This window comes from Rhinolophus sinicus, linkage group LG07 (genome assembly GCF_036562045.2).
Source record: "Rhinolophus sinicus isolate RSC01 linkage group LG07, ASM3656204v1, whole genome shotgun sequence".
NCBI classification, from domain to species: Eukaryota; Metazoa; Chordata; class Mammalia; order Chiroptera; family Rhinolophidae; genus Rhinolophus; species Rhinolophus sinicus.
Window position 1 is genome coordinate 25,822,410 of NC_133757.1, and position 10,947 is coordinate 25,833,356.

At 44.9% G+C, this 10,947-nt stretch overlaps 1 protein-coding gene across 1 annotated transcript in view; it reads right to left on the reverse strand.

Moving 5' to 3' along the window:
• PI4K2A (phosphatidylinositol 4-kinase type 2 alpha) overlaps nt 1-9,469 on the reverse strand; it is a 25,857-nt gene extending 16,388 nt beyond the window's left edge. The window contains exons 1-2 of the mRNA XM_019724817.2: nt 8,957-9,469; nt 195-395 (exon numbers count right to left, since the gene is read on the reverse strand). Coding sequence (XP_019580376.1) covers nt 195-395; nt 8,957-9,391 — 636 coding nt within the window. The 5' untranslated portion in view covers nt 9,392-9,469. The remainder of the gene's footprint in view (nt 1-194; nt 396-8,956) is intronic.
• Between the last annotated feature and the right edge of the window lie 1,478 nt (nt 9,470-10,947).

Below are 10,947 nucleotides of genomic sequence, written 5' to 3' on the forward strand. Positions count from 1 at the left end.
TTGAGGATCTCTCTCATCAGATGATCAAATCATGACCCTAAACCTACGACCACCACTACCACCCCACAAAAAAAGGCTGAGAACCCTAGACTCAGGGCTCTAACTGGACCTAATGGTACCACTAAGATGTAGCAGGGCTTAGGCCCTAGGAAAACTGGCCAGGCAGTAAGGCTCCCTGGAGACAGGTCACTGACCTTTGTACGGGGTACAATGTTAAGTTCCAGTTTCTGGTCCACCAGGCTGGCTCCTGCCTCTGAGAGATAGCCCTGGTTGAGCACAAGGCAGTCACGGCCAAAGCAGCAGGGACAGCACAGCTTCTGCAGCCACTTGGTCCACTTAGGGTTAAGGTGCCCATATGGCTCCTCATTCTTGGGTTTGAAGACAGCAATGATCTTCTACACAAACAAAAGAAAAAGAGGACATTAAAGGCAAGTTGACTAAAGTAGCTCACAGACCAGATCAGCAGGAATCTAGAAAGAAATGAGAGGGCATGGGCAGACAATCCTGACAGTCAGATACTGGCTTCTCCCCAGCTTATAAGGGGGAAGACACCAGTTCAAGTGTGCAACCAAGAGACCCACTGATAGAAAGGGCTGTGGCCAAAGAGGGTGCCAAGTCTGGCATATATGGTACAATACAGATTTTAACACCATCAAACCCCAACTTCCAAGGTACATACATACATACACGCTACTGCTTTGCATCAGTGATGTAAAGAATCAAAAAATTATCAACTGAAAGGAACTTAGTAAGGTTTTATGGAATGAGGTTAAGAAAATTCCTTCATCGACGGTTGATTTCTTCTATTAGCTTTACTATCCCATCCCCTGCGTGTTAATGAAACTTTACAATAAAAAGTTTAGGAATGACAATGGAAGGGGCGGACGGGTGGCTCAGTTGGTTAGAGCGCAAGCTCTGAGCAACGGGGCTGCGGGTTCGATTCCCACATGGGCCAGCGAGCTGCGTCCTCCACAACTAGAATGAAGTCAATGAGCTGCCGCTGAGCTCCCGGATGGCTCAGGTGGTTGGAGCACGGGCTCTTAACCACAAGGTTGCTGGTTTGATTCCTTCACTCCCACAAGGGATGGTGGGCCGCGCCTCCTGCAACTAAGATTGAACACGGCACCTTGAGCTGAGCTGCCGCTGAGCTCTCGGATGATTCAGTTGGTTGGAGCGTGTCCTCTCAACCACAAGGTTGCCGGTTTGACTCCTCGACTCCCTCAAGGGATGGTGGGCTGCACGCCCCCGCAACTAGCAATGGCAACTGGACCTGGAGCTGAGCTGCGCCCTCCACAACTAAGACTGAAAGGACAACAACTTGAAGCTGAATGGCACCCTCCACAACTAAGATTGAAAGGACCACAACTTGACTTGGAAAAATTCCTGGAAGTACACACTGTTCCCCAATAAAGTCCTGTTCCCCTTCGCCAATAAAAAAAAGAAAAAGAAAGAAAGCAATGGAAAAGAAAAATCACAGCATGAAAAAAGCATCTTCTATTTCGTTAAAATGGGGTTCTCATAAGTAATTCTGATAGGCAAGAGGTCAGGACACGAGAGTCCACGAAGATTAAATCCATCTTCTCTAGCAGACAGTAACTTAATCCTCAAAGGTCCTTGGAAATATGGGATGCTGCTGCAGCCTAGAAACTAGGGCCTTCTCTACTGAAGGTTTCTTCCCCTGGCCAGTCAGCCTTCTGAGCTTGTTCTTCATTTCTTTCATTGCCTGCAGCCCCCAAACTGCATTTTCAAAGGAAAAGAAGCAAATATGTTATCCAAGTGATTCATTTTTATCATATGATGCTCCCTCTCCTCTCACCCCACAGCCAACTCCAGCTAGTCTGGGTCATAAGACATTTTCTTGTGGGTGTCACTTCCTGAATGGCAGCTCACAGCAGACAACATACACCCACCTGCCTGCATTAAGTAAGTACTCTTATTAGGAATTGGCTAGGCGCATGTCTCCAACAATGTTTGGTCAATCTTAAGACCAGTTCCTTCAAGCCCTGCAAGGATTTTAGAGGGCTAGAGAAATACAGAACTCTCCTTGACCCTCCAAAGGAATCAATTTATTCTTAAAGAAAAACAAACTGAATTATTCACTGGAAAAAATCAAGTGCATATATTCATATCATAAGTCAGAATTACACTCGTATTCAAAGTGGCAAGCAAGAAGTCGAAATTAGCAATCTTCCTCTCTGTCTCTGCTCCCCTGGAATCCTGGGCTCTGAATCACACAGCATCTTACCACTCAGCGAATGACTGAGGAGTATATTGTAACTCTCTGGACGTGGGCAGTGAACCACAGGACAATGTGAGGCATGTCCCCGAACCCAACAGTCAGTTCAACTGAGGCACAATATGGAGTTCAGTAAGCTGGTCCCCAAAAGCGAGAACAAGATATTCCCACTGATAGTGGGCTGAAAAATGTCAGGGCTGAGGCTTAAATACTTCCACTTAAAAAAACTGAACTTGAAGGCCAAGATTGCAGCCAATCATCATTTATAGGCTGACTTTTCAAACATCTGTTTCCTTTCACCCTAAGAAAAATTGGAAAGCATTTCATCAACCCTAAAAGCATTAGTAATCATGGTTATCTCAGTACTACAAGAGTTTCATTAAATAATGTCTGGGGCCGGCCTGGTGGCTTAGGTGGTTGGAGCGCTGTGCTCCTGTCAAACTCCAAGGCTGCCTGTTTGATTCCCACATGGGCCAGTGAGCTGCACCCTCTACAACCAAGATTGTGAACAGCTCTCGCTGGCGCTGGGCTGCCATGAGCAGCCGGAGGTTGGCGTGAGCTGCCGTGGGCTGCTGTGTGCTGCCACGGGCAGCCGGTGAGAGCTGCTGTGAGCAGCCAATTGACAACCAACTGCCTCAGCCGGGGGGAGTGCAAGGCTCATAATACCAGCGTGGGCCAGGGAGCTGTGTCCTACACAACCGGAGTGGGGGGGAGGTGGAAGAAGTGGGGGGAAAATAATGTCTAGATGGGACAGATGAGGGACTGGTAGGGTAGGAAGGATGGAAGACAGGACATTCAGACACAATGGGAGACAAGTGCCTTTCAAGACTAAGTATAGGCCTCAGTCCACTTAAATTCTGTTAACATTTGCCCAGTACCTAGTTCGCGTGAGCACTCTTTGGGTTTCTTACGTATATACATAAAAACTACCCTGGCCTAATTTTCAAAGTTAATGTTCACTTCACATAATCAACTGTGTTACTGAATACTCGAGAATATTCTCCTTATTCATAGAAAACAAACTCTAAAGCTACTCAAATTAGAAAGACACCCACCAGTATTTGGTTGAGAAAGAAAATGACCACTGCCTAATTTTTCTTACCATCCTCTCCTCTAATACATTTTCAATTCCTTTATTACATTTAGGAGAAAGCTTCAGTTTGATACTTAGCACCCACCCACTAATCTCAAATTAGCAAAGGGGGTGAGGTGCAGGCAGCTTCAGCAGTGGCAGTCCATGAAGTGGGGGATAAAAACAGAACTGCACAAGGAAGTAAGAGGCCAGTAAGTGGCTGGTGCCAGGACCCCACAACCAATTACTGGACCCTGGAACCTAAAGGGTTTCCTATAGCTAGCCAGCTGCCAAAGGAAGACGGTATTATGCTATGCTAAAGAGGCTTTTTCCTCCAGGAACCTAAAATCTAAGATAGTTCAAGAACATCACTTATATTACACAGCGAAATATACAGAAATAACGTTTTAAGTTTGGTAAACATTAAGTGGACATTTCTCAAACATTTTGGTCTCAAAATTCCTTTAAATTCTTAAAACTTATTAAGAACCCCCAAAAGCTTTTGTTTATATGGGTAAAATCTATATTTGCTATAGTAGAAATTAAAACTGAAATACTAAAACTATTTATTAACTCACCTAGTAATAAAAATAAACCCATCATGTTAATATAAGTGACATGTTTTATGAAAAAATATATTTTCAAAAACAATTTTTAGTGAGATTAGCATTGTTTTACATTTTTGCAGATCTCCCTAACATCTAGCTCACTAAAAGACAACCATATTCTCATATCTTCCTTAATAGTCAATCTGTTTTGATACCACACATCAGGCAGCCTCTGGAAATCTCCCCAGTACAGTCATAAGGAAATTAGAGTAAAAAAGGCAAACAAAGTGTTAAAATTACTATGAAAATAATTTTGACCTGTGGATCCCAAAAGGGACTCCCAGGGATCCTTGGGCCACACTCTGAGAACTGCTGTATTCTGTATTAGAGGTTGGAGGGAAATAGCACTCCTTGACTTAGCTATTTAGGTGGAGAAGTCTTATTTACATGTTAACTCTTACAAAAGCGAGGGATGGGCTACTCCAAATATATTAGACCCTGAAAGAAGATGGCATCCAAATAGAATGCAGTGAGAGATTTAGCCTGTATTTATTTTCCTATCCACCGACATCAACCTCACTGACTTCACCCATTACAACTTGTGTCCTGGGACAGCTCCCTGTAACAGATGGTAGATGATACTTAAAATCTCAAGGACTACATTTATATATGATATTCAAAGTTGACTGCCTCTTAACATTTTAGTAAAAAAAAAAAAGTGATTCTATGTGAGATCTTTATTCTTTATTTGGCTATCAGTGTGGTTCTCAACCAAGTGTAAGGACATCAGAATCTCTTGGAGGGCACAAGTAGCTGGAAGAAGCATATTCAATATCATAACATAACTTTATAGTTGAAAATGGGGAAAAAAATACTGTACCATTTTCATAACAAACTCGGTGGATAAAGTATTTTTAAAAGGTTGAAATTATTGCTGTAAGGTCAAGTTCCTAGAACATGTGAGCAATACCTATAAAATTTTGAAGCAACCGTGTTTCCCCAAAAATAAGACCCAGCTGGACCATCAGCGCTAATGCGTCTTTTGGAGCAAAAATTAATATAAGACCTGGTATTCTACTATATTATATTATACCCAGTCTTATATTATAGTAAAATAAGACTGAGTCTTATACTCATTTTTGCTCCAAAAGACGCATGAGAGCTGATGGTCCAGCTAGGTCTTACCTTCGGGGAAACATGGAAATACCAAATAGGATTATCTAATGAATTACTCTTCTCAATGGTCATGAACATCTTCTCAAAATCTAAGCACTTCTGCCTTATGCAATGCTAATGTACCCAAGAAAGCCTAATCCAGAGCGCAGTAGGCATGTAACTTAAAAACGAAACACTCTGATTGAACTCCCAACTCAGCAGGGACCATGCCAGGGATTTTCAGGTGTGGTATCTCATTTAACCTTCTTAATAAATTAGTGAGTCACATACTAGTCTATGATTCTTGGCAATATGAACATCTAGTATTACTAGCCTCACGAAATAGAAAATGCTCAAAAAATACTTTTGTAGGTGACTGAGTATTGAGACCTGAAGTGCAAAGATGTAAGTGAGGAGGGTAACAGGAGCACTCTCCACCATGACTTCTGATCTAGCATTTTCCGTCTTACTGTTCCAGGGCCTCACTTGCTTGCCGTGAGGGAGAAACCATCCTAGTAGAGCCAAGGCCGTTATCTTAAAGAACCTTTTGGACTATCTAGCTCTGAACGTAGCTGTCTCAGAAACTGCTGTTCCCCCCATCTCTGTTCCCCCTTCTTCCTTGGCCACAGGACCCCTGACTTTCAGCTGGGCAAAATAAAGACTACAGTTACCTGACACTACTTGCAGCTAAGTTCTGGACAATGAGATATGGGAGTCTGGGGCGACATCTAGGAAATGCTTTAAAGGGAGGGGACACAGTCTCCCTCTCCCTTTTTGTCTTCCAACTGCCTAAAAAGCAGACAGGATGCCTGCAGTTTGAGCAGCCATCCTGGATCATGACGTGGAAGCCACCTGCTAAGGATGGCTGATCAGAAAGAGAATGCATCTCTGATAAATTGAAATGCCGTCCCAGCCCTGAGCGGCCTGTAAACTGCTTTTATGAGAATTAAATGTACTTTTATTCAAGTCATTATTATTTTAAATTTTCTGTCACACACAGCCAAATTGAATCCTAACCAAAATGGTAGCTGAAAAGAGAAATCAGACATTCAGACGACTGACTGACTGAGGCAGCAGAGCAGAGTGGTTAGGAGCATGAGCTCCAGAGCCAGTCTGCCTGAGTCTGAATCCTGCCCCCCACTGACTACTAGCTGTGAGGCGCTGGACCAATTATTACACTGTGTGCCTCCATGTTGCCCAGCTGTGCGGATAATAATGGTACCTATCTCTGGGTGTGTTATGAGAATTTAGTGAATTATTATTTGTAAAGCACTTAAAGGAGACACGACCAGCCATGTACAGTAAGTCTGTGGGCCAGTACAACCCACCACAGTATTTAGGAAGTGGTCCTCTGCTCTAAACCACATTTTCCTCAGTGGGAACAGGATGGTTACATTAATAAGTTTTGTCAGGGCATATGTGTTTTGACTTCCCCTTTAAGAAAAGACAGTGGCCAGGAAACTGGCCAGGAGACTGGGATCCTGCAAATCATCAAGAAACACACAGTCTGTCATGCTCTGTGGCCTATGTACTGAGGTGGTAGTGCTTTACCTACCAGGTTAGAATTGAGAGATCATATTACACCCACCTGTCAGAGCACCTGATCACTTCTCGGCTGACCTGACACACTTCCAACAGAGCTGTAACAGTGCCATGAAAGAAAAACAAAAACCTTCCTCCTGCTCCTATCCAAGATAATCAGTCAACAAGCAAAAATAAAAACCACTCATTATCTTAGGTGTCATTCTGGTTCCCAAATAAAAAGATGCAAGCCATCTTGCTAATATTTAGGACACCCAGCTTTCTTTTCTTCTAGAAGTGATGGTTCCCCTTCAAGCTTTCACTTTAACTCACTGCTCCCTTAGTTAAAGAACTTGGAAAGACCTATTACTCTCCCCACCCCAGCACCTGGGGAAAACAAAGCTTTTCCCAACTCAGTCTATGCTAACTGAGTTGATGGCAGAATTGCTCTCTGGTTCTTGACAGTAATTCAGGGACAACACCTGGGAGAATAACCAGATCATTCAATGAACCTAAGCAAGAGCTACACGTCATGCTCCACCCTGGCCACTCAGCACTCCTATCAAAACAGCATGCCACCCATCTAAAGAGTTCACACAAGAGAAATGCAGGGAAAATTTGAAGGCGTTTTGACACCCATCACTCTTATAAGTATAACAATATGTTTTTCCAGTAAACCATCCTAGCCTGGTTGGTTTGAGAACTTTGGCAGAGAAGACTTGATATTTTTTGACCTGTAGTTCTCAAAAGAATAAAGGTCAGCCACACTGAAAGATCACCAGAGACATTCAAACTGCAAACCAGGAAAATCTATCAGATTGCCGCTGCCTGCCCTCATGCCATCTGAAGCTGCTACAAGCCAGACAGCTAGAAATCTTGGCTGGCTGTCTTCAGAACTCAGGAACTGGAATTATAGTTTGCTCCAATCATTAACCTTAGTTTTCCTTTTGTTTCCAGAGAAATGCCTATTAAGTAACTGACTGCTTGCGCAACATAGGTCTAACTTTGAGAGCCCACCTGCATCACTGCCTCCTGAAATAAGACATAACTGTTTAACTGAACTGACATACATATTATCAAGACTAAGTGAGAAACTGGTTCAGTGAGATGGAGCAATCTACCAACTCAACTTCTTGAGCTGGACTGTGAAACTTCTTGGGAAGTTTCAAAGGCGGAACTAAAGGGGAGCAGAATATTCTACTCCAACACGTGCCACTTTCGCAGGTGGACTGTTTCCAACAGAAGGCAATCAAGACCTAGCAGTCTCAGGAAAAACTTTCACCTCTCCCTTAACTGCCTAAAAATATTTAGATAGGGGTGCCTGGCCCAGGAAGAGAGCTATTACCAGAAATAACTTTTTTTTTATCTGTAAGACTTACCTGCACACCGCAGGTAAAACATCTGATTACCAAACACCTGCTTTTCTTAACTTCCTTGTGAATTGTCCTCCTCCCCTTTGACCCTTCAGGCCCCTATCCCTTAGCTCAGGATTGAATATAAGCCTCAATTACCTGACTGCCTTGGGTCTGGTGTTTATAGGGTTCCTGTAACCTAAGAAATCAAATTTGTTTTCCTCCTGTTTTTTTAAAAAAGAATAGAGGTCACCTCTCAGCTGCTCTGGTCATTCCATGGCTCATCCCATCCCATCCCCCTTTATACACATGCAAGGGACAAAACAAAGGTCAGCAAACACTCTGCCTTAGCTGAAAAGTAAACTACTGATAGTCCTGGGAGAGACATGAAAGTAAAAGGCAGCTGACAGTCCCATGATTCTAAAACTCCATTCTAAGCTGAGGAACCGTAAAAAAGGATTTGAAAAATTTCCCAAAAGTGAGCAATAGCCAAGACAGATGAAAACTGGTGATTCCACCCACTCTGTCACCATCGTCTGCCAATAAGAGAGCTGGGAAGATGACAGGAGACATAACTACAGCACAGAACGCTGCAACTGAAACCGCAAGAGTCCCTGATGGATTACCCGTCCTTCTTAATGAACAGCGACATCACTGGTTTGGTCCAAAAAGAGAGAAAAACGGGCCCGAAACTCAAATCTGTAATGGCCGAACAGCAGGCTTTGTAGTTTAAAGCTCAGGAACCCACTAGAAAGCAGCATCTCCCCGCGAATCTCTGTCCAGAGGCCGATTGCCCCACCACACCGCTGGGCCCCTCGCCTGTATCTGGTCAATTTCCTCTTTTCATTTTCGCTCACTCCTCCCCCACCAAATAGATTCTGATTTATTTCTTCATTCCACAGAGTTTCTGCAGCTCCAGTCCTCCGTGGCATTCCAAAATCCTGCCAAGGGGCTCCGCACTGTGAAGTTTATCCCTTTTGCAACCCTTCTTTCAACCCCCCCCCTTCTCCCTCTGGCTGTGCGAAACCCTAAACTCCCCTGAACAGGCCCACCCTCCCCACCCCGCTCTCACCCCCTGAGGGTCCTTGACGAAGTAGCTTCCGCTGGAGCCCTGGTAGATGCGCTCCGGGAAGATACAGCGCTCAATGGCCAGCTCTGCCTGCCGCACCACCGCCTCGAACTCGGGGTCCTCCGGGAACTCGTTCCGCTCGCTGTGGGCCTGCGCAGCATGAGCCGCTGCCGCGGCCTGAGCGGCCAGGGCTTGGGCCTGCGCCGCCACACTTTGGGTCTGACCCTGGGCCGCCGCACCCCGGGCCCGATCCAGCAGTGGCTGCCGCTCCCGGTCGTGGCCTGGCGAGCCCGGCGGAGACGGGACCAGGCCGGCCGCTGCCGCCACTCGGATCGCGCCCCCCGGCACCTGGGGAAAGTGAGCTCCAGAGCCAGACGGGAAGGTGTAGTCCGGGGGTTGGGCCCGCTCGGGGGACACTAGTGGGCTCGTCTCGTCCATCCCTCAGGCAGCCGGCTCCGGGACCCGGCGCGAGGCATACAGCTGAGATCCCGGCCGGGACCAATCCGCAATACCTCCAAACCCCGCCTGGCCAACCAGCTTGCGGTGCCTCTTTGGCCCCGCCCCTACCTACCCTGTTTACTTGGCGACGCGTAGGCACGACGCCTCGCGCGCGAACACTAGCCAATCAGAACCAGTGCCTACGCAATCCCGTCCTCCGCATATTTTGCTCGCCACCTTCTGTGAGGACTGCGCATGCTCTAGGACACAAACTTGAGTCAGACAAGCCCTCAGTTCTTACCAGCCCCGCCCCGCCCGCGCCTTAGCTTTCAATCGCTGCCTTATCTATGAGAGTTTTCAGTGATGTAGCCTACTTAATCAGTCACTAATTATTGAGTGCCTGCTACGAACCAGCTGTAAGACTGGAAAAATCTAATCTTCGTATCTGCATTTATTCAATCATGCAGTCGTTAGATATTTATTGAGCACCTACTATGTTTTAGGCGCTGGAGAGGCAGCATGAAGCAAACAAAAATCCCTGCTCTACCTAAATAAAAAGGTGTGTTGTTTTTTTTTAAATCCCAGCCCTCATGCAGTTTACACAGTGCCTGGCCCAAAGCTCAATGTTTGTTAATTGAGGAAATACATGGTCCCATCAGACAAAAATTCCATAAGAGTCCATGACTATTTTATTTATCACTGTAAATCCTCCGTGTCCAGACACAGTAGATGCTCACTCAGTACATGGTTATCAGTGGAAAAGAGAAGGATGATATAGTCCCTGCCCTCAAGCTGAAGCCACACAGCTCTCTGAGGCAGTAGGAGAAAACAAGCCAACAATAAGAACTGAAAACTCCATAATAGGAGTTCAGCAATTTGGAGGTAGGCTGGAGAGTCAGTAAAGGCCTTAAGTGGGGCATGTACGATGATCTAACTGTTAAAGGAAGAATGTAATTAAATCACTGAGGTAAAAAGGAGAGAAAAGAGGGACTCAGAGATTTGAGTTTGAACCCTGGCTTCACATTTATTAGTTATGAGTTATTTAACTCTCTAAGCCTCAGCTTCTTCATCTATAAAATGGGAATAATCAGCTCCTCTTCAATTGATTAAATAAGAATCAAGATATATAAAGAACTTATAGCACTTCGTACCTAAAAAGTACTCAACAAATGATAGATTTTTATCACTGCTGAGGTTATTGTTGATGCTTTTGGTTTTGTGCTTAAAGTAACCAGCAGATGAGAGGCATGGATTTTCACAAATGGTGACCAGCCACATAGTAACCAATATTTCATAATCATTCTGGAGAACAGAGTGAAGAAATAAAATGGGGTCACTATAGTCAAGCCGCAAAATTACTAAAATCAAGTTGGTTGAGGCATGAGAACAATAGTCTATTCTTGTTTGAACTAGCCTGGGAAGTTAAATTTTGAACTTTCTTGTCCTGTGTCAATGCCTGGATATACATCAATTCATGGACATACACCAGACCTCCAGATAATGCCTGAAAGACTCACGTATCTAGACCACCTGACGTCTATTATCCAGACCATGGA